Source organism: Xyrauchen texanus, chromosome 48 (genome assembly GCF_025860055.1).
Source record: "Xyrauchen texanus isolate HMW12.3.18 chromosome 48, RBS_HiC_50CHRs, whole genome shotgun sequence".
Taxonomy (NCBI): domain Eukaryota; kingdom Metazoa; phylum Chordata; class Actinopteri; order Cypriniformes; family Catostomidae; genus Xyrauchen; species Xyrauchen texanus.
This window is the reverse complement of record NC_068323.1, coordinates 6,390,603-6,415,079: the sequence shown is the minus strand read 5'-3', so window position 1 is coordinate 6,415,079 and position 24,477 is coordinate 6,390,603. Positions and strand designations below refer to the sequence as shown.

General features: G+C 40.9%; 1 protein-coding gene across 1 annotated transcript in view; it reads right to left on the bottom strand.

The window, feature by feature from the left end:
• Positions 1–441: 441 nt before the first annotated feature.
• The window catches only part of LOC127639564 (fibrillin-2-like), an 80,134-nt gene continuing 56,098 nt past the window's right edge, over positions 442–24,477 (bottom strand). Inside the window, exons 37-65 of the mRNA XM_052121640.1 lie at positions 23,313–23,474; positions 21,404–21,472; positions 21,192–21,317; positions 20,109–20,234; positions 19,883–20,032; positions 19,710–19,781; positions 19,481–19,606; positions 19,262–19,387; positions 17,539–17,664; positions 17,351–17,467; positions 17,052–17,180; positions 14,998–15,117; positions 14,626–14,751; positions 14,185–14,337; positions 12,154–12,222; positions 11,948–12,073; positions 10,202–10,321; positions 8,832–8,954; positions 8,428–8,559; positions 7,430–7,555; positions 7,073–7,279; positions 5,997–6,122; positions 5,762–5,884; positions 5,491–5,607; positions 5,262–5,390; positions 4,468–4,587; positions 3,956–4,187; positions 3,683–3,842; positions 442–2,867 (exon numbers count right to left, since the gene is read on the bottom strand). Of these exons, the coding sequence (XP_051977600.1) occupies positions 2,493–2,867; positions 3,683–3,842; positions 3,956–4,187; positions 4,468–4,587; positions 5,262–5,390; positions 5,491–5,607; positions 5,762–5,884; positions 5,997–6,122; positions 7,073–7,279; positions 7,430–7,555; positions 8,428–8,559; positions 8,832–8,954; positions 10,202–10,321; positions 11,948–12,073; positions 12,154–12,222; positions 14,185–14,337; positions 14,626–14,751; positions 14,998–15,117; positions 17,052–17,180; positions 17,351–17,467; positions 17,539–17,664; positions 19,262–19,387; positions 19,481–19,606; positions 19,710–19,781; positions 19,883–20,032; positions 20,109–20,234; positions 21,192–21,317; positions 21,404–21,472; positions 23,313–23,474 (4,013 nt within the window). The 3' untranslated portion in view covers positions 442–2,492. The remainder of the gene's footprint in view (positions 2,868–3,682; positions 3,843–3,955; positions 4,188–4,467; positions 4,588–5,261; positions 5,391–5,490; positions 5,608–5,761; positions 5,885–5,996; positions 6,123–7,072; positions 7,280–7,429; positions 7,556–8,427; positions 8,560–8,831; positions 8,955–10,201; positions 10,322–11,947; positions 12,074–12,153; positions 12,223–14,184; positions 14,338–14,625; positions 14,752–14,997; positions 15,118–17,051; positions 17,181–17,350; positions 17,468–17,538; positions 17,665–19,261; positions 19,388–19,480; positions 19,607–19,709; positions 19,782–19,882; positions 20,033–20,108; positions 20,235–21,191; positions 21,318–21,403; positions 21,473–23,312; positions 23,475–24,477) is intronic.

Sequence of the window (24,477 nt, the reverse complement as noted above, 5' to 3'; positions counted from 1 at the left end):
GTTCATGTTATTGGTTGTTTGCCAATCTGCCAAGCTTTCTGAAACTCTTGTGAAGTAATGAGAATTAGACGCAACAGAAATACTTTATTTTTGTATCCAGACTCAGATTTGGAGTTCCCTTTCGCCAACGTGTTGTCTTCTAATAAGACGGATGTACCAAGAGTGTTATAGGTAATGCACCAAGATTATTGCATGGAGGAACCGGCATTGCTTTGTGAGTTTTGTAAGTAGATTGGATATGTTCCTAATTCATTATTGTTAAGCTGGTGCAATTCCTTGAAGTAAAAACGAAATCCCCAAAATCCTCAGTGGACAAAATGTACTGGAGCAGATGCCTTCTACCTTCCCAAGATCAATACGCCATTTCTACTTCAATACACTCGTTAAATCTCCTTAACGTTGCTAAAAATACACCGCAGACAAAGAATGGCAAGACAAAGGTTTAAAAATATAACCCACGTTGTTTTATTGCCAGATATTTCAGATGTTTACAAATCTTGTGTGAATGACAGATGGATGGATCCAATGGAAAATGGGATTTTTTTTGGCAGTATAAAAACAATGCATTGGGAATTATCCGGAAGAGTGTAAAGGGTGGTTTTCCCCAATATGGACCTTTTTATGGCTTGTAAAAATAAAATAAAAACTTGTTCAGATTTCTCTATATTTCTCAAGTCCTCTTTCTTTGGTCAATAATTTCAAGTTTGCTTCTGATATTTGAAATATAGTACAGTCATGCACATTTGTTCGCTAATATCTAGTGGCATCAAAAAATAAAATAAAAAAAAGATATGAAAGTGTACAAAGTTCCCATGTTAGACAAATGGTTATGCATAAATATAGCTCTGTCTGTTGTACAGTGCAGTTACCTTGATGTTCGAAAAGCAATTTCGTAATTTTAGCACCAAGTTACTCGCGTAAATCAAATGTCCTGAAGATTGAACGCAGGACGTTGTTGATGGTCGTCGCAACAAACTGTATTATTCTAACGTTGCTTGAAGGACAACCTCATGTAAACAGTGGCGTCTGTCACGTAGTGCCCTCGGTGACAGTTACTTAAGGATGAATTGTCCTTTCGTTTTCTTCAGAGAAAAACAGTCAATGGCATTTAAAGGCTATTTATCGCACGTTTACAAGTAAATATTTGGTTCGTCCGTCTTGACGGTCAAGAACGCAAAACGAACAAACAAAATCTACATTTCACTTTAAAATATACAATTTAATTTTTTAACAAGCATTCCGATAATATTGATTTTTTCTTTCAGCATTGAGACAGTACAGAAGACAATCACAAAATAAAAAAAAAACGAGACCGTTAAAAAAAATAACACGTTTGCAATCAACGAATCGAGCATTTTCGTAGTACAGCGTAAGTTGGAATTTTAGCACCATGTTTCCTTGAATACTGCGAAAATTAATGAGGGTTGGCTGTAGCTTCCACACAGGTTGGAAAATTGTGTTCGTATGTCCACATCTGGAGTGTATTTGGAGGATGGCTTGACTCCAGCTGCAATCAAAAATGGCTGCTGGTTGGTGTACCCATCAGGCATACCCCCATTTGCATGTGCTCGGTTTGTAAAGTGTGCCTTGGTCAAATACGAAGCTCTCTAGGCACACACGTATGGAGAAGAAACTCAAACGTAGCAAAAGCATAAATGCAAATGCAACTTTTTTTGGGGGGGTGCTAGATTGCATGCATATTTGAAAACCCTTTGGACATTAATCGCCATTTCCCTGATTAAATACACTGTATTCAGCATTCGTAGCAGGTTCAGTGCAAATGTTAAGCCTTTAGCACCACTCCTGTCCAACATGCTGTATGTATGTGTCCTTGTGTATGTGTGAAATGAGGTAACACAATGTGGCAGCTCGTGACAACACTCCAGAAAGCCCCCAAAATCACGTTTGAGCTTCAAGAATCATATGCTACGCTGTCTCAAGAGTTTTCGAACTCTTGTTAAAACCTGAACAAATGTGGTAGTTGCTGCAGTCCTTTGTGTTTCTTCAAAAACAGTACAATACTTGACGAATGACGCTAAATACTGAATGGAATACCTTTTGACCCCAGCACGAGTTACGACGAGGTGATTGAAAATTCATAATTGGTATGTCTATATACTGCAATGTTTCTATGTGCACTAAAGACTGTGAAATGTCATTTCATAATAGTTTTGACAGTTTACAACTGCAACAACCATATTAAAACATAATAGCCCTTACAACAAATACGTCATTGTTGTCTGTTAAAAGTGGGTGCTAATGCTAACGGCTAACGATAGTGCTAAAGCATGCCTGTCAACTTAAGGTGGTGTTTGTACGTATTCCACCAAACCTGACTACAGTCAATGAAAACAATGAATTCAGTGGTGGTTGGTGGAAAAGGGCGTCAAATACAAAGCAAAACAAAAACTAGTTTTAAATGGACACAGTTTCTCAGAGCTAATGCCCTCCGGTAAAGGGCCTGGGGTCAAGGGGTTAGGTTTCAGGCAGTCTCAGTGCAGGTGGATGTGCAGCTTGATGCGCAGTGCGTCGCCGATCTCGCCCACAAGGTAATCGCTGTCATGTTGGTCCTCCAGTTGCTGAAGTTTGCGTGGACCGAACAATGGAAAGCTGGCGATTTCCAGGTGGTACAAGCCAGGGCCTGGTGGCTTCCGACCCAACCGCAGAACGCTCTTCCCGTCGCGGCGCTCCAGAAGGCGGAAGTGTTCACCCTGGTTGCCGTGCGTTATGATGTAGCGCACATGGTGCTCGAGGGGTTCCAGTGCAGGAAGCAGCTCCAGCAGGGGTTCCTTGTTCTGCAGCTGTGCCAGGCTCAGGTTCATGGGGATGGAGGTCTGAACATCCACGCTGGCCATGCTCACCGTCTCCTAAGAGGTACAGTTGGAAGAATCAAACTTTTGAAGGCTTTTATAGGCCAAGTAATAATAATAATAATTCCTTACATTTATATAGCGCTTTCTAGGCACTCAAAGCACTTTACATAGTATAGGGGGAATCTCCTCAACCACCACCAGTGTGCAGCATCCACCTGGATGATGCGACGGCAGCCATAGTGATCCAGAACGCCCACCACACACAAGCTATTGGCGGAGAGGAGATGGTAGAGTGATGTAGCCAATTCAGGGATGGAGATTATTAGGAGGCCATGATAGATAGGGGCCAATGGGGGGAATTTGGCTAGGACACCGGGGTTATACCCCTACTCTTTACGAGAAGTGCCCTGGTATTTTTAATGACCACAGAGCGTCAGGACCTCGGTTTAACGTCTCATCCAAAAGACGGTTTAACAGTATAGTGTCCCCGTCACTATACTGGGGCATTAGGATCCCCACAGTGTGAGCACCCCCTGCTGGCCTCCCTAATACCACTTCCAGCAGCAAACTTGGTTTTCCCCAGGAGGTCTCCCATCCAGGTACTGGCCAGGCTCAACCCTGCTTAGCTATAGTGGGCAACCAGGCAAGAGCTGCAGGTTGATATGGCTGCCGGCCATCGTAACATCGTAAAGTTTCGTAGTGACAACAAATTGGGAATTGGGCCATAAATGAGGTTGTCACTCCAGTAAATAACCAAACTCTGTACTGAACGAGATTAAGCTTTCAGACAAGGAGCGTCAACCTTATTTAGAACGTGCCATAGTGATCGCAAACGCGACCAAAGCAAGATTGACAATGCGCAAAAGTACCTTGAGCTCATTATCACCAGCATTACGCCTATGACGGCCTTTCTTTCCATGGTCACCATTAATCTTGCATTCATAGCAGGCCTCCGGTGAGAGGGCGTCTTCGTCGACTTCTCCCTCCGCAGCAAACTGACCCTGGAAACCAACACCAGTGATGCAGTGCCTGGGAAAGGAACCATAAAAAGTTATACCATTTCCTATTATGTTGCGATGGACAAATAAGAACAGTCTTGTATGATAAGCGGCCATCTGTACACTAGACGACTGAATTTTCACCCTTGTCCTGCTCGGTAGAAGCCTCCGGGGCATCCGCACAAGTATCCTCCATCTGTGTTGGAGCAGCCGTAGCTGCAGGGGTTGTTGCCCTGGGCGCACTCATTAACATCCTGGCAGCCGCCAGCCGTGGCCTCAAAGTCAAAACCTGACGGGCACACGCATTTATAGCTGCCCAATGTGTTGTAGCAAGACGCCATCCCGCAGAGCTGGTTCCCGGAACATTCATTCTCGTCTGGGTAGAAAGAAATGAGACATAAAAATGCGAAATGCATGATTAACAACTGCTGCACCTTTTCTTACTTGCTAGTCACGTAGCCACTAGTGTACACGTTGAAATTGAGCTGACTAGCTTAAAGAAGTTAGACTTATTTGGACTTATAGCACAAGCTTTGCGTTCACAAAGAAAAACCGCTGATGTTGAACAGCATATTGTGCATCCTTTACACCATGTTCACATTGACACGCCAACTATTGGACTCCTTTCCAGGCTGACTAGTAAACAGTGTACGCACCCACACACTGGTTCCACTGGTAGTGTTGAACGTAACCCTGCGGGCAGCCACAGCGAAATCCTCCCAACATGTTCTGGCAACCGTGCTGGCAACGGTGGTTTCCTCCACATTCGTCGACGTCTGTACGAAACCAAGAAAACAAAACGTCAATAAATGTCATTGTACATACACCAATGGTGGCAGAGCTGCTATGTAAGGCGCTAGCCTGCCATTGGGAGCAACTTGGGGTTCAGTGTCTTGCCCAAGGACACTTCGGCCTGTAGAGTCATGTGGGCCGGGATTCGAACCGCCAACACTGCCGATTAGCGGCCGACCCGCTCTACCACCTGAACAGCAGCCACCCCATATGAGCTCTAAGTCCTCGTGGTGGCGTAGTGACTCGCCTCAATCCAGGTGGTGGAGGATGAATCCCAGCTGCCTCCATGTCTGAGACCACCAACTTGTTGAGCACGTTGCCACGGAGACGTAGTGAGTGTGGAGGCTTCCCGCCATCCACCGCGGTATCCACGCACAACTCACCACGCACCCCACCAAGAGTGAGAACCCCATTCTAGCGACCATGACGAGGTTACCCCATGTGACTCTACCCTCCCTAGCAACCGGGCCAATTTTGGTTGCTTAGGAGACCAGGCTGAAGTCACTCAGCATGCATATTTAGCATAAATGTATTCAGCAGCTTCCTGTGAGTTTTCTGACTAGTAGCTTGACTGCAGTCAAACTGCCTTAAATTATGAGTAGCTTGACAAGCTACAGTTTCAAAATAGCTTCCCAAACATTGGTAAACAGAAACAAACCATCACAGTTCATCCCGGTTTGATCCAGAGAATAGCCCTTCTGACACTCGCAGTTGAAGCTGCCGGGCGTGTTGAGGCAGGAGGCGCTGGAACCGCACACGCTTTGCTGACCGCTGCATTCGTTGTTGTCTGAGAGATGAAGGACAGTTTTAACACCAAATGACCTGCTGAAATATTTCGACTCTGTGCTTGGCATGTTAGCGGGGCGTTTTGAGTTCATATCATTCACCTATGCAAGCGGTCTGGTGCTGCGTGAAGCCCGCAGGGCATTTACAGGTAAAGCCACCGATGGTGTTGACGCACAGGAACTGACAGTTGTGTTGCTTGGTTGAGCATTCGTCCAAGTCTGGAATGAAAAAGAGCATTTTTTTTCAAATTAGAAGATGTAGGCGAGGCAATTAGGATCTGTTTTTATTACTGAGAGCAACTTTGCAAGCCGATCTTATCCCAATACAACAAGCACAAAGCTTCGATGCACGTCCCATTAAGAGTGTACTAACCTTTGCATGTCTTCCCATCGGGCTGTAGGATGTATCCTCTGGGACACGAGCACAGGTAACTGCCTTCTGTGTTCTTGCACAGGAAGTTACACGGTTTGGGCGATTGAGCGCATTCGTCCGCATCTAACCGGAAAGCATCAATGAGAAAGGCATGTCATGTGATAATGTATCGAACACAATGGTATTGCAAGTTTGGTCAGTTGTTTCCAATAAGGTTATATTGAGGAGAACGTACCAACACAGGAGGTGCTAGTGAAGTCATTGGTGTAACCCACGTTACAGTGACAGCGGAAAGAGCCGATAGTGTTCATACACTGACCGTTCTTACACAAGTTGGGCATCACCTCACATTCATTGATATCTGAAAAAGAGATATATTATGGTTAGCAAAGAAATGCCCATATTTACTTCACTTCGGCATGTGGAGGCGTGTGGGCCGGGATTTGAACCACCAACCCTGCGATTAGTGGCCGACCCGCTCTACCAACTGAGCCACAGCCACCTCCCTTAATATAATAAAATATATTTATTCAACTTTATTAAAAAAATATTTTGATAATAATAATAATAATAATAATTAATATATAAAAAGCATAAAAAAGTAAATATTTGATGTTTTTTTAAATATTCAAATATCCACTTTTAATAAAGTAGTTATTTAATAAACAGTATGTTTTTTTTAATAAAACATTATTATTAATATATTAAATTGTATTTTAAACATCCATATTCAAAGACCTCAATTTAATAAAATAAAACGAATCATCTAGAAAACTTTTAAACAAAGCAAATATATAAATATGAACATTTTTATATATTTGTGATTTTATTTATTTTAATTATATATAACATTAAGAGTAATAAATTAAACTGTATTTTAAATATCTGTTTCTACTAAATATATGCCTGAATTTAATTAAATGATCTAAACTACTAATTGTAATTTCTTTAATAAAGTGCATGAATATATATTAAAAAGCTTAAATTAAACATGATATAAAAACTGACATTTTATAAATTGTTTTTTAATACGTTTACACATTAAAAACATTTGCTTTATATATAAATATTAAAATCAACTGTATTTTTTTAAATAAAATGCATTAATATTAATATTTTAAAAAGCTGATAATAAACATAACATAATAAATACTTTTTAAATAATGTTTTTAATAAAAAGTACACAATCTAAATGTTAAAATATCAGAACTTCCTGCTTGCACATCATGAAATGTGTCTAAATATGACAAACATCACCAGTAATTTTCTCTAAAGACATTCAAAAGTAATATTCAGTCTGAAACGTCAAACCTCTGCCATCAGTGGTGTATCCTGGTCCGAGTGGGCACATCTTCTTGTACTGTACTGTGCCAGGCAGCGGGCACAGCTCACACTGTGAACCCCAGCCGCGCCCGACATTACAGCAGCACTCTGACTTGGTAACGGTGTTGCGGTTGGTGGAAGACTGCTGGCACATCGTCTGCAAAACCTCAGTGAAACAGAAGCCCTTCCTGTTATCTGCGAACGACAACGTTTGCGATGAGGTAAGATGCTAACGTACATTCAGGACATGTCTGAGTGTGTACTGTGTTGTCTAGTGTGCATATATCAGTGTTTGTAACAGTGGGTACATGTGTCCATTAATGTGCATCGGCCAGTCGATCTTACCCATGCATTCTGTGCCCGTTGTGCTTGGCTCGAAACCCTCGTTACATTCACAGCGGTAACTGCCCACCGTGTTGACACAGCGGCCATTCTTACAGATTCCAGGCTTAGCGCGGCACTCATTGAGGTCTGCCGAGGTGTCATGCAGAGGAGAAAGAGAGCTTATGCTAATGTAAATATTAAAGCACACAATATACTGTACAGTGAATGTTGAGGTTACATCACATGCTTTAGCATATGAGGTTATAGGAAGAGTGCCCTTGTAAACTAGCATGCTAACTATAGTTTCCACCATAGTACAATACATTTATGCATCAGGCAGACACTTTTATACCAAGTTACTTAAGGCCAAAGTATACTTCTGTTTTTTGTGTGCCGCTATGCAAATTTCGTCACCAGCACAGTATGCGCGGATTGTCCGCATGAAGAGTACTTTTTCAAGACATACGGACAGTTCGTGTCTTTGAACGACATCCGCACACATGCATGCTAATAAAGTATCACAAAGTAGCCGTAGTGCACGTGTCAAACGTGTCTTTCGCTTAAAAGAGTGCACTTTGAAAGACCATACGTCAAACGGACACTTTTGGAAGGTCTTCGGTTGCATCGCGTTTCACTTGTTTTCAGTGTCTCTAGTCATGAGCGCTGTCAAGATACAGTATATGCCGTTTGAAAAGTTTAAAATCACGTCTCGAGATCCCTCCATTCTGTGCTCGGTTTGGTTGTCTCGGAGCGCAAAAGGTTGTTTGTGAAAGGCTGTGATGACGTTGGTTTGACGAGGCGTGTTGCCTGTAGTGCTGACTGCTCCCTACTGCATCAAGGTGGTACATCAAGCTTGAATGAACGCGTTAAATCAACAGCACTCTTTGAAATAATACTATACACTTTGTTGTCTGGTTTGTTGTTCTCTATGAATTACTGTATATTCTGTTGATGACTCTTTCTTTAGTACATCTCATTTGCCAGATACACTCACACCTGCACACAGACAGGATTCTCACCCATGCAGCCCTCTCCATCGGGGCGTCGGGTCATGCCTGGCGGACAGATACACATGAAGGTGCCGATCTGGTTCTTGCAGGCCATGCCTCTGGACTCACAGTCATCAATCCCTTCAGCACACTCGTCCTGATCTGGAGAGAGAAATATTCACATACCGGATTCCTTATAGTGTTGTGCGCACTCAATATACTGTATATAAAAACATCATTTAGTGAATGCACTTTCAGCACCTCATAAGATAGTACAACATTGAATGAGGAACACTAAAGAATAGTTCATCCAAACTATTCCTTTGGAAAAGAGCAGCATGAACAATCTCATTATTGGGTGAACTATTCATCTAATATTGAGGACAGTAATGTCAAAGATGCCCAGAAGAGAAAGATGGGCGACAGATTCTCACCTCGACACATGCGGTTGTCATCGCGCAGCACGTATCCCGTAGGGCACATGCACTCGTACGAGCCAAAGGTGTTAACGCAGCGGAAAGCACAGAGGAGGGGGTTCACCGCGCACTCGTTGATGTCTGAAGACAGAAAATGCATCCAAAAGATTATGAAAAATGTATAAATGATAAACAAAATATAATAATAAAATACAAATAATATTTTAGGTTTTATTCATTTAATTAAGTAAAAAATTACACAATTTAATGTTATGAAATTGAAATGTTTTGGGCATCTGGGTGCCTCCCTAGGGAGGTGTTTCAGGCACGTATAGCTGGGAGAAGGCCTCGGGGAAGACCCAGGATTAGGTGGAGAGATTACATCTCCACACTGGCCTGGGAACACGTCAGGGTCCCCCAGTCAGAGCTGGTTAATGTGGCTCGGGATAGGGAAGTTTGGGGCCCCCTGCTGGAGCAGCTGCCCCCGCGACCCGACTTCGGATAAGCGGTTGAAGATGGATGGATGGAAATTGAAATGTGTAGATCTTAAAAATAGGCTCAAATATTTTTTTTTGGACTGTGGGGACTTTTTGGTGGATTTTGTCCCTTTTTCTCCCAATGTGGAACGCCCAATTCCCAATGCGCTCTAAGTCCTCGTGGACGTGTAGTGACTCGCCTCAATCCGGGTGGCGGAGGACGAATCCCAGTTGCCTCCGCGTCTGAGAACGTCAATCCGCGCATCTTATCATGTGGCTTGTTGAGCATGTCGCCATGGAGACCTAGCATGCGTGAAGGCTTCACGCTATTCTCCGCGACATCCACACACAACCCGCCACGCGCCCCACCGAGAGCAAGTACCACATAATAGTGACCACGAGAAGGTTACCCCATGTGACTCTACCCTCCCTAGCAACCGGGCCAATTTGGTTGCTTAGGAGACCTGGCTGGAGTCACTCAGCACACCCTGGATTTGAACTAGCGAATTAGCGAACCCCAGGGGTGGTAGCCAGCGCGTTTACCACCAAGCTACCTCACCAAAAAAAAACATAAATAAAGCAAATTATGTGCTTTTAATTCAAAAATGCAAATGCTACATGTTTTCCTTTAGGGTTAAATTTAAGGTGTGGTTTAAAGTTAATCAGTAGTATTTATAATTAGCTTTAAATTCAACAGCTCTTACATTGTCGACACTGTACATCGGCCTACTTCAGACATTACTTTTAGTCAAAAGGTCCTTTCATAATTTCTTCAGTTAATTATGAATAACCTTTCCATTAAAATGTGTATATTGTGATATTGTCACAGTTTCGGTCAATAGCAATATATATATAGTGATATAAGATTTTGCTTATAAGCCACAACCCTAATTTCATCTGTCTTGAACTCACCTTCACAGGTCATCATGGGTCCGGGTTCAAAACCCTCCTGACATGAGCACTCAAATCCACCCTGAACATTCGTACAAGTGCCATTTCCACAAGGATTCCCGATGGAGCATTCATCCGTATCTGTGAAAAGGAAAATGGACTATTAGACCAAGATTTGCGATTTAAATGTGCTGGTGGTAATCTTCATAACAAACGTATATTTTTATTTATTCATTTGTATAATGCTTTTATATAACGCTATAACAACCTAATGTATTTTAAACCTACACCTATTGCAAACTAAATATAGTGTCATAATCAAGGTTTAACTGTTACGCCACGTCTCAACCACACGAAACAATCGACACGATACCGCTTTCGCAACTCATTTTAGTTTCATAAATGTACGCACAGTGTAGTTCTAGCGGGAAGACTAGCAGCTGCACATCATCGCACCATTAGCAGGGTAACTCCCAGCCAATCACATGTAAGCTGTTGCTTTATAAGTCTGCTCATCAATCACATTGCTGATTCAGTGTGCTAACACGGCAACCTCCTCCACCCCACCACCACCTGTTGTGTCCCGTCCTGCATGGAGGCTCCTCGCCCCTGCCTCCTATCTACGGCAGGATATGACGGTTCTGAGTACAACTCCCTCGGACCGCCAGAGCCTCCCTTCTCTATGCTTGTGAAACATGGACCCCGTTAATGGAACATCTTCGCCGGTTAGAAACATTTAGGCTGGCCTGGCTACGATCCATCCTGGGTTTAACCAGGCTGGATTGTGTGAGGAACTCGCAAAGCCTTGAAAGATCTGGACAAAGTCCCATCGGTGAGCTCCTCCGTCAGGCAAGGTTGCGTTGGCTAGGCCATGTAGCCCACATGCCCGGCCACCGCATGCCTAAACAGCTTTTATTCGGCTGGATTGAGGGGGCTAAACGGGCACAGCACGGGCTGGAGAGATGGAGTGATGTAGTACAGGAGGATGTGGAGCTGAGTGGACTTGCCGCTGACTGGTACCAACGGTGTCAAGATCGGCCTCTTTGGAGGAGGCTTTTAAAGGACGCTACTGGGCAGTTGGGGGCAGTCGCCCTCCAACAACAACGGAGGCCAGAGGAGCGACGCTCACAACAATGAGCGGCGCGCCGGACGGCTAAAGCACAGCAAGTTGGCACAGTAGTGGGCACAGGTGGTTCATCAGCCAGTCATCTCAGTCAGTCGACCCGTGGCATCTGGGTCTACCCCGTGACCTCCTGCCAGCGGGCTTTCGACTCTTCACGTGGCCTCAAGGTGCACACAGCCTGGCACAAGCGCCGTGGTGACATCACCGCCACTTAGTGGCGAATGCCGGTTGTTGTTGTCTGCATTGTGGATAATTTATTGATTTTATTTATTAAAGATAAGAAGTTGCTTCAGAGGTGGAGAAAGTTATTATATTTTTTTCTTTAGAATAGCAAACATTGAAGAATTGTTCACAATAAGACCAAAAACGTGTATGGAAGAGGCACATAGTCTGTTTTGATTTCACGTTGATTATCCGTTCTTAAAACAAACCAGTTAAGTGCCACAAGATATGTAGTTGGTTATTGGTTTCAATGGTAGCTCTGCCCACAATGAAATCTGATTGGTCAAAAGTTCTGCTCCACATAACTGTATATTAAACACCAAAATGTGCTGATTGGCTGCAATTTTGTCACTCCGTACATCATTTTCACTCTCATTTCAACATTTTACTAAAATGTACTTCGTGTTTTAACGACAACTCACCCACGCAGTTGATGCCCGTGAAGTCCAGGTTATATCCAAACGGACACTCGCAGCGGAACGAGCCGTCAGTATTGATGCACAAGCCGTTACTGCAGATTCCCGGGTTTTCAACACACTCGTTCATGTCTGTGCAGACAGAGAGGACATTATTATCCGGGTCAGTAGTGATGAACTTTAGATGACAGGACTGCAGATGGTTTTCTCACCTTCACGTCCCATGTCTCCAGGTCCCGGGACGGCTTCATGGCCGTAGGGACACAAAGTGATATACGCAGCTGCCGTTGAAGAGAGAATGGAGAAAAGATGTCAAACCCACAAAAGATACTCTGACATTTGAAACACAGACTGAATGGAGACATCGCAGATGCATTTCCTGATTAAGTGTGCAAATGTTTATATTGTAAATGAAATGTAATATTATTGGTTATTTATTATTATTGTTCTGTGTTACATTTGACGTAGTTTAGTTCATGTTTATTGCATTATTTTACACGTGTCACATGATGGTGTTTTGTGTTTTTCTACATGTGTATTAATAATATATATTAAATTAATACGGAGATGTTTATAGTTCCAGAAGGTTCGTGTATCATGTGTATCAAAATTGACGTCCCGTAAAGCCTGAAACATGGTCATCGTATTTTTTATGGTAAATTTCTGGCAACAGATTTTATTATCGAACAGATACATTATCTAACAACAATACTTGCATTCATATTTGTTCATGTTTAATTCAACATTTCATACTTTTAATGTTATAAATGAGTTAGTGCATGTTAACATTAATAAATGCATCATGAAATAATAATATTTTGATATTTATTCATTATTTATTGTTGGTTCATGATACCGTATGCATTAAATCATGTTAACGAATACAACCGTTTTATAAAGTATTTATAAAGTAAAATATTATTATGATTATTAATGAAGGCAATTTATAACTTTTTTATAATTTAGATACATTTTTATTACATAAATACACACAACATCAAGCATCTTATATGTGCATGTATGTTCAGATTAAATTAAATGGATATTTTTAATGATAATAAAGAGAATTTCAAATTTTGTATTTACATTTATGCATTTGGCAGATGCTTTTATCCAAAGTGACTTACAGTGCACTTATTACAGGGACAATCCCCCCGGAGCAACCTGGAGTTAAGTGCCTTACTCAAGGTCACAATGGTGTTGGCTGTGGGGCTCAAACCAGTGACCTTCTGATTACCAGTTATGTGCTTTAGACCACTACGCCACCACCACTCCTTATAATTTATTTTGTATAATTTAGATAAAAATTAAGTATAAAAATAGCTCAAATTTAAAAGAGTTTGTGTTGAGGTTATTGTGTAATAATGATCATTGTCTTTATTTAAAAAAAATACAAATTAAATATGCGATTTATGGTTTGCGAAATAAATATATTTTTAGAATTTACACATTTCAATTTCATAATAAAATTAAAGTAATCTTTAAAAAATAAATAAATAAATAAATATATATACATATACACACACAGAATATAGAAATATATGTTAAATCTATAAAAAAAAAAAATAATAATTACACTTTTAATTAATTTTAAATTAAAATGCATAAATCTTAAAAATAAGCTAAAATTGGGGTCTGGGTATCTCAGCGAGTATTGACGCTGACTATCACCCCTGGAGTCTCGAGTGTGAATCCAGGGTGTACTGAGTTACTCCGGCCTGGTCTCCTAGGCAACCAAATTGTCCCGGTTGCTAGGGAGGGTACAGTCACATGGGGTAACCTCCTCGTGGTGGTGATTAGTGGTTCTCTCAATGGAGCGTGTGGTGAGTTGTGTGTGGATTGTGGAGAGTAGCATGAGCCTCCACATGCTGTGAGTCTCCGCGGTGTCATGCACAACAAGTCACGTGATCAGATGCGCGAATTGACGGTCTCAGAAGTGGAGGCAACTGAGACTCGTCCTCCGCCACCCGGATTGAAGCGAGTAACCGCGCCACCACGAGGACCTACTAAGCAGTGGGAATCAGGCGTTCCAAATTGGCAGAAAAGACGATGAAAATACATCAATAAAATTAAAAATAAGCTAAAATATATTATTTGAATGGGGCTGTCCTCAATTAGAAAAATAAAGCAAATAATGTGTCTTAATTAAAAAAGGCAAACGCAAAACGTTTCCTTTTAGGGGTTGATTTAACTACAACAGAAGTCCATAGTATGAGCCCATTTAGTGTGAGTGTGTGACTCACCCTCACTCTCTCGCGGGCACAGGTCACAGGGGTCGCCCCAGCCCTCGCCCGGCAGCAGACTGCAGCAGCATTTGGCTTTGGTGGTGTTCAGTGGTTTGGGTACGGAGCATTTACCAGCTTCAAAACGTGTGAAACAGAAACTCTTGCGTGTATCTGATGGCAAACGAATTCAAAACACTTGATAAATAACAACTACTTGTTTTACAAAATCCTCATTTTGATTGCATAGAGAAGAACTAGCACATGAGGTATGGTTCACGTAATTAATGATGTATAAATGCTAAATAAAGCTTTTCTTAATGTGACTTTTACAGGGGAAACAGGATATTCAATGAGTCAGAAATGTAGGGGGCGGGACTTCGAATGTAATATGCTGTATTGTGCCACCAGCATCTAAACTCTCGAGGTCCGAGCGCTGATCGATTAGAGAGCGTGTCGTACCGAAACATCGGCGACCGTTGTCCGATAGCACGTAACCAAGATCGCAGATGCACTGGAAGCTGCCCGGCGTGTTTTGACATGTGCCATACTGGCAGATGTTCGGCTCCACGTTGCACTCGTTGATATCTGTGGAGGAGAAACAGAAAAATGAGTAGAAATGTCAAATGAAGGGAGGTCATGTCCTGCATGTGGCCGGGGGCAAATTAAGCGGCATGGGACCCCAGTGACAGATGGACTGGGTCACTATGGGGGGTTTTTGTGAATATGTGGTTGTGGGAAATAAAGTCATTCCTGTTGATCAAATTATACAAATATTCTCTGTGACTTTAAACCACTACCATCTGGTTTTGGATAAACGGCACAAAATCTCACCGACACATTTGTCGTTTTGTACTTCGTATCCAGGTGGACAGATGCATCGGAACGAGCCGTCCAGATTCTGGCAGGTTCCGGGTTGGCAGGTGCCCGGCAGCATCACACATTCATTGATATCTAACGGAGTACAAACACTCACATTTTACAATTATATCATTTAATGAAACTGTAGCATATATAAAGTCAAGATGCCCTTTATGAATCATAAAATACACCGTATAGTCTAAATCATATAATCAAATTATAATTAAAATCACGAAAAATGGCAATATTTATACATATTTTTATAAATCAAAAAATAGTTATAAACAACAATATTTATGAATATATAAATATTTATATAATATGTAAAGAAATTTTAACTAATTCAAAATATTTGGATAAACAGATATATTTACGCTATACAAAATGTATAAATATTTAAATGTATATAAAATTAAATAAAAAAAATTATCAATACAATATTTTATGTAATAATATTATTTATATATATTTTCATAAATAATGTTTTTTAATAAACAGCAATATTTATATTTGCAATGTTTTCTTATATAATTTACTCTAAATATAATAATTAAAAACTACTCTAATATATATATATATATATATATATATATATATATATATAGATAAATCGCAATTTCTTTTGATAAACATCAATATTTATGAAATTATAAATATTGGATTTGTATAAAATGTAAAGAAATTTAAGCTAAACTTTAAAATATAAACTCATTTATCTAATTCATTAACAGAAATATCAACTGTATAAATATTTAAATATTAATAAAATGAAAATAAATAAATATTTGTATGTAATAAACAGCAATATATATATATATTTACATTGTTTTTTATATAATTTACTCTAAATATAATCAATAAAACTAAAAACTACTGAAATATATATAAATATATATATATATAAAACTGCGTTATGCAAAATGTTTATAAATATTATAATATTTATAAATTGTAAGAAATTTAAGCTAAAGAGTTAAAAAATAAACAAATGTTTTGATAAATAGAAATATTTAATGTATTTAAAATGTATAAATATTTAAATATATATCAAATGAAAAGAAATATATAAAGTTATCAATATAATTTTCTATGTAATAAACAGAAATATTTATATATAATTTACATTAAATACAACAAATAAAAGCTAATAACTACATCATTATATATATATATATACTATATATATATATATATATATATATATATAAATCGCAATTTCTTTTGATAAACATCAATATTTATGAAAAAATTTATATTGGATTTATATAAAATATAAATAAATTTAAGCTAAAGAGTTAAAAATAAATAATTTTATCTAATTTAAAACATTTTGATAAACAGAAATATTTACTGTACATAAAATGTATAAATATTTTAATATATAGCAAATGAAAAGAACTTATAAATTAAATATTTGTATGTAATAAACCGAAATATAAATATATATATATACATTTCTTTTTACATAATTTACAGTAAATACAATAATTAAAACCAAAAACTACTAATATACAGTATATGTAACTTAATCATGCATTTTTGATAAACAGCAATATTTATGCAAAATAGTTAATGAATAGAAATTTAATCTAAAAAGTTATAAAACTTAAAATAATTCAATATTTATTTTATATATAAAAATGTATAAATATTTGAATATGTACATGAAAAGAAATCGAATAAGTTATAAATAAAAAAATTAAATAAATAAAAAAGAAAAATATTTTAATATATTTATTAGTAAATTTAAATAGTTATTTTGTGGCTCTAAACAGCAGTAGAAATCAGTCTACAGGTTACAGTCACTATATGTATCTCTGCTCCGACTGCGCTGATCACGTGGATGTTTACGTGTATAATTCATCTCAAAGTAATGCCGAATCTATGAAACACTTTCTGGAAATATTGAAGAAGCTTGCGGATCAATACAATGGATTTGGGAGTCTATGTTGAGGATTATAAACCTTCAACAGGGATCAGAGCGGGATTATAGATCTACAGTAACAGACAGGTGTCTCAGCTCTCACCGACGCAGTTCTTGCCATCTGGTGTGAGATTATATCCATCGGTACACAAACACTTGAAGGAACCCATGTTGTTGAAACACTGTCCGTTTCTACACACCTGACCGGCGTTCACGCTGCACTCGTCAATATCTGTGTGAAGAGATCAGATACAGCTTTACAGTTGATTAAATAGATATCCAAACAGTGTAAAGACATACATTGGGATGAATGGTTAAACCTCAAGCTTCATTGTACTGTAGCTACAGACCCCTAAGTGTAGATTTACCTTCTTAAATGATATTTCTTCTATTTATTCTTACCCATGCAGTCATTATTATGGGTGAGCTCGAACCCGGGGAAGCACAGACAGTTGTAAGAACCCACTGTGTTCTTGCAGGTACCGTTTCCACACGGCTGCCGGTCACACTCGTCAATATCTGCCAGAGATAAATATATCACATAAACTGCTCTGCAAATGCATTAGATATAAAGTCAGACCGATACTCACCCATACACATGGTCATGTCTGGCGTGGTCTTGAAGCCGTTGTGGCACAGACAGCGATAACTGCCCAGCGTGTCGATGCACTCTCCATGACTGCAAACGTTCGGGATCTCCTTACACTCGTTACGATCTGAGAAACATAGACCAAAGTTCAGACAAGCATACAGGTACAGAGCCAATGAAATAAGCTGGGGTCAGAGCACAGGGTCAGCCATGAAACGGTGCCCCTGGAGCAGATAGGGTCAAGGGCCTTGCTCAAGGGCCCAACAGTGGTATCTTGGCGGTGCTGGGGCTTGAACCCCCGACCTTTCGGTCAGTAACCCAGAGCCTTAAACGCTGAGCCACCACTGGCCTTTAGATACCGTCAGTCCATTTGATCTTGCAAGTCCGCGCATGTGCGTGAAACGGACACTTTTGGAATGTCTCGCTGAATAAACGCTTTATTTTTAGGATGCTGTGTCAAGTTAAGCGAGTCAGCGAGTATTGACGATGACTACCACACCTGGAGTCGCGGGTTTGAATCCAGGGCGTGCTGAGTGACTCCAGCCAGGTCTCCTAAGCAACCAAATTGGCCCGGTTGCTAGGGAGAGTAGAGTCACATGGGGTAACCTCCTCGTGGTCATTATAATGTGGTTCTCGTTCTCGTTGGGGCACGTGGTGAGTTGTGCATGGATGCCGCGGAGAATAGCGTGAAGCCTCCACACGCACTAGGTCTCCGCGGTAACGCGCTCAACAAGTCACGTGATAAGATGCGTGGATTGACGGTCTCAGACGCGGAGGCAACTGAGATTTGTCCTCCACCACCCGGATTGAGGCGAGCCACTACGCCATCACGAGGACTTAGTGCGCATTGGTACTTGGGCGTTACAGATTTGGAGAGAAAAAGATAAATAAATAAAATACCATCTTTGCGACAGTAACTAGAAAATTTAGACAAGCGACCTGTTTAAATGATCAGGCAGCTTTCAGTGTGCAAAAGTTAATTGTGTCAGGAAAATGGATTCTGGATTCTATAATGAGCCTCATTTGTATAGAAATGAAGCATGCTTGTGCTAAAAACGTTTGTTTTATATACCAGCGCAGATAACCCATGGTTAAGTTTGATTATGGGTGGTATACGCTCACCGAACACTTTATTAAAAACACTATTGTCCTAATAAAGTGCCCAAGTCTCTGCTGTTGAAGCTCATCCACCTAAAGGTTCGACATGTTCACTACAATCGTATAGAGGGGGTTATCCGAGTTGCATAGCCTTTCTGTCACCTGGAAGCATTCTGGCCATTTTCCATTGACCTCTCCCATTAATAAGGTGTTTCCATCCGCAAAACGGCCGCTCACTGGATGTTTTTTGTTTTGAGTAAATTCTAGAAATACTCAAACCAGCCCGTCTAGCACCAGCAATCATGCCACGGTCCAAATCACTGACATACACTTTTTTTCCCAATTCTGATGGTTGATATGAATATTAACTGAAGCTCCTGACCCGTATCTGCATGATTATATGCATTGCACTGCTGCCACACGATTGGCTGATTAGATAATCACATGAATAAGTAGGTGTCCAGGTGTACCTAATAAAGTGCTCGGCGAGTGTAAATAAATGCAGAGTTTTGCGCTAAAAATTGTTTAAATAGTTTCAGCTGTTTTGTGAATTCACCTCTTGTTAAGTTTTTAGTGGACAACACAGAAAACATTCCTTGGCTCTGGATACCAGGAGACGAACTCACCAACACAAGCGCCGCTAGGAGATAGCTTAAATCCATCCGAACATTCGCAGCGGTAACTGCCGGGGATGTTGATACAATTGGCGTTACGCTGGCACAGGTTGTCGCCACTGGTGCACTCGTCGATATCTGATGGGAAAAATGAGTGCGCAAACAAGCGATGCATAAACGATTCGTAAACATCTTTCATAATTAATACAAATACAGTTGAAGCGTTAATACCTTCACAAATGAGCAGGATGTTGTTATAGCTGAAACCCATGGGACATTCGCATCGGAAACTTCCGATCTGGTTGATGCACACGCCGTTAGCGCAGATACCAGGAATCTCGCGACACTCGTCGATATCTGAGGCGTCGCACACAAACATTTGTGATCTGTTTGCAGTGATCCACTTATGTCGCCTTTTACAATGCATTGCGATACATTACGTTACTTTAATTTGACTTACCGATTGGTTTTCCGGTATGAATGTCGATAATAAAACCAGGAGCCTGATTTCCGCACAAGAGCTGGTACTCCGCTACAAGAGAGAGAAATAGCGACGATTTACACAAAAATACATTTTTGAGTTTTCTGAATGAGGCCTATTGTGTGAACATAGTAATTGAAAGAGTTCCTCACAGGTAGCAGGGGTCGGACAGGCCTCACAGGGTCTGTTCCAGGCTTTGCCGACATTATACGCACAACAGCACATTTTCTTCGTCATATTAAAGGACAACTCGTTCTCACAGGTGTCGTTAAAGTTCCGATAGCACACGCTCTTTCTCATATCTGCACAAGAACACCAATTAACTCAAACAGGCCTGTGATCCAATGTCAATACAGCAGATTATTACCCTTGTCTTACCCATGCAGTTGTTTCCGCCGTTCACCTGCATGTACTCGGGCGGACAGACGCAGGTGTAGTTACCCAGCGTGTTGTAGCACGTTCCCGGTCCACAGATGCCGATGTGCGCCGTGCACTCGTCGATATCTGGATGTGCGAAAGGTAAATACAATATTTCAAAATCATATGTAACTGGTGGAATTGGTCCCACAATAAAAGCAAATATCAGTCATTTCTGAGCACAAGCATAATTTAAGAAAAAATTAATAAACGCAAAAAGGCGGCATTAAAGTTTCGCGAACTATTGTACATTTGTATTGTGACTTATTTTGGAGAGAAATGGGATATTCTTTGAGAAAATGGTGGGATGCACTGCAAAAAAATAAATCGAATAAAATAATTAGAGTATTTTTGTCCGGTTTTCCTGTAAACATATCTTTTGAGACCCGCCGGCGGGCGCTATATTGCAATTTTACGTTCAATTTAAAATGTTAACGTCGCCGTATAGATAGGTCGGGCATATGAGGTATCGTTTGAAAGCTTCGAATCTGGATTTTTCAGAGAACACCATCACTTTTGCATTTACGTTACACAAAATGACAAAATAAGGCCTGAAAACATTTGCGTCACAAATTAGCGCCCCCTAGAGCTAATGGGGTAGAAATGTGAATTTTAATATAAAAGTATTTCAGGTGGCACTTAAATAGACATGTCATATATCAAATGAAAGCTCTCATTCTCAGGAATGTGACTGCATAGTTTAGTTTGTTGCACTAATACCAAGAAGATCAATTTACTTGAAAATGTTGTAACATTTATGCTTAATTATTTGCCAATCGGGTAAGAAGTAAAAACTTGATTCAAAGAGAAAACAAGTATATTTTCACACCCCAAATGTCAAATAGTTTTTTCTTGATTTAAGAATAAACCACACCCAATTTTGTTCGATTTCTCTAAAAACAAGACTAATTTTGGACTGTATTGATACTTTTATCGAAAGATATGTGAACCATGATTTATCCCGACACGTGAAAGAGTTCAATTGCACAGGATTATTTCGATAAAGTGAGTAATATCCAAATAAGTTGGGGTCTCTTGTTTCACCTTCACAGATGCGGGTCTCATCGTTGAGGTAGTACCCGGCCGGACACTCGCACTGGAAACTGCCAAACGTGTTGATGCAGTTTCCACCCTGACACAAACCGGGGAGCTCCTGACATTCATCTATATCTGTGTGTTGGACAAAGAAATAGTGCAATCAATCATTTAACGCACCAGAGCGCCGCACACCAACACACATGCGGTTTTGTCCTTACCCTCCAGGATGACTGTGATGGGGTTCGGCCGGAAGCCCTCTCCCCCAGGACACAGAGTTTTGTATTCAGCTGAAAAGAGACGAAATTCATCATAGAGTCATTGAAGTGTGAATTCCACCTATTATATCAGGTGAAGCCCTGAAGCAATGGTGACCCAGAAAACCCTCGATTTCAGCAAAAGTGAGACTTTTTTTTCATAGTTAAATGCCTTTGTCAGGTATTTTACATGCAACAGAAACTAAAACAAAACGACAAAGACCTTTGCATTTAGACATTTAGCTGATGCTTTTATCCAAAGCGTCTAAGGTCACGCACCAAACGTGTCTGAAAACTCTGTTTTCGGTTTTCTAAAAACATAGCGAAATCACTGTGTTTTCAACCAAAACCTATTAGGCCAGAAACATACGTTACGCAAATGCTAGGCACTCAAAGCGCTTTACATAGCATAGGGATGATGCGACGGCAGCCATAGTGCGCCAGGACGCCCACCACACACCAGCTATTGGTGGGGAGGAGAGAGTAGAGTGATGTAGCCAATTCAGAGATGGAGATTATTAGGAGGCCATGATAGATAGGGGCCAATGGGGGGGGATTTGGCCAGGACACCGGGGTTACACCCCTGCTCTTTACGAGAAGTGTCCTGGGATTTTTAATGACCACAGAGAGTCAGGACCTCAGTTTAACATCTCATCCGAAGGACGGTGCCTTTTTACAGTATAGTGTCCTCGTCACTATACTGGGGCATTAGGACCCACACAGACCGTGGGGTGAGTGCCCCCTACTGGCCTCCTTAATACCACTTCCAGCAGCAACCTTGGTTTTCCCCAGGAGGTCTCCCATCCAGGTACCAGGCTCAACCCTGCTTAGCTTTAGTGGGAACCAGGCAAGAGCTGCAGGGTGATATGGCTGCCGACCAAATGCGAGATGCGAGCGTCTTGGCCACCCCATTGCCAATGCGCTGTGTGGTTGAACATGCTTAACATGCGTTACCATGGCAGGAACAAACTTCAGTACTCAAGGGGGTGATGGAGTTACTTTCAAATGTCTATGCTATAAAACCGAATGTGTTATTATTCTGGTAAATTGCTATAAATATTTGAACTCAAACATACTTGCTTATCAATACTCTCTTCATTCTGGTGTTGCTCTTTCAGCTGTTGAATTGAAAGAGAAATCTCACCATAGCAGTGAAAGTTCACAGTAATCTCGCAATAGCGCCCCTTGTGGCAGTGTTGAGAATGCAACGCATACTTGCGTTGTGTTTTGAATTGCAGTCTGACACATTTTGGAACTATACACAAAATCGAGCTTGCATAGCTAGAAGCGTAGAGTTCATGTCATTGCGTAAGGCATGTTTTCAGCCTTTAGTGTGGATGTGGTCTAAGACCTGGTGATGCCTAAATTATGACTCAAATGCATAAAACACAATATATCGGCATGGTCAGTTTATAGCCAATATTGGCCATTGTCAATGAATGATTATGGTAATAATGGTTGCTGTGCCTTTGTATATCTGCATTAAATCACCACTCAGCCTCATTAGTATCTAGATATCAGGATCAGCCAAATCGGTCCATCATTATAACACAGAATGAAGGTTTTGTTGTATCAAATGAACAAAAATAATTAATATAATTGCATCAAGCATTGTAAGATACTCTAGACTCCGCTGACTCAAAGCACTTGTATGAGGGACTTTCTGGGTTTGAAAGCATATAGCATATATTTTAAGTATTTTAGGATTGTTAGAACCTTGGCCTAGTGGTTGGTGCTCCAACACATTGAGCTGTGGTGCTCATACTGAAAATGCCAGTTTGATTCTGTATTTGCGTCATTTTCCAATCATATGGATTCTATTCTTTTGTACCTTTCCATAAAAATTGGTGAAAAAGATCAAAACGTTGCATACTTGAGTTAAGGAGAGGGCAGAGTTCGCAGGGATTGCCCCAGGCTCCGCCCAGAGAGCAACAACAGGACGCACGGGTCACGCCCACTCCGATCTCAGCGCTACAGGAGATCCCGCCGTCTCCGCGGTCCAGAGTGTCCAGGAAGCAGTTTCCTACACGAGTGTCTGTTGGAGAAAGAAAAGCCACCATACATTATATCATTTAAATACAAAGCTAGCCAAAGTTTATAGTCACATGAACAATGGGATGGAATTTAAATGTTGTACTGCCCTGCAAAGGCAAAATGAAGTAAGGGACCGTTCAGACTGAACGTCAGCGAACAGAACAGAACAGTCTTTAAAACAGCATTTTAAAATGCACCGATCGTGCGCGATCAGTCCTAATATATAAGCGCAGCGTAGTTCTAGCGGGAAGACTAGCAGCTGTACATCATCTCACCATTAGCTAGGTAACTCCCAGCCAATCACATGTAAGCCGTTGCTTTATAACCGTGCGTTCAGACAAGAGGTGGCAAGAGCGTCACAATTCGCTCTGGCTGCTTTGCTAACAACGCTATCGTAGATTCGTGGACGCTCTGTCGTAGTTGAAATAGGCGGCAACGTTCATTGAGAATGCTTGGTTTTGTGAACTTTATTTCAATTGGCCGCAAAACATCCAGACATGTCGACCGGTATCTCTTTTGCCGACATATCACAAGTAGCATATATCGTCATGAAATCAGGCAATCAGCAATTATCAGCTTCTCCTCCATTTTGTCTTCGGAACAAATATTTGGTGGGAACCAACGTTTACACTGTTGTGTTCTCTAGACTTCGCTAGAGCGGAGCACTTCTATACTCCAACAGTTGCCACCGAACTGCGTCAAAGCTCATTAACATACTGTTGCCCACACTTTAAATTTCCTCTGACGCCCCCACACCGCCCAAGACATGCTATACCGCTTCTCGCCGCTGGCTGCCATAGAAAATGAATGACTTCCTGTTGCTTTGACGCTCTCAATGCCTCTGGTCTGAATGCACCATAAGTCTGCTCACAATTTATCACATTGCTGTTTCAGTGTGCTAACACGGCAACCTCCTCCACCCCACCACCACCTGTTGAGTCCCATCCCGCACGGGGGTAGGTTCCTTGGCCCTGCCTCCTATCTCCGAAAGGATATGACGGTTC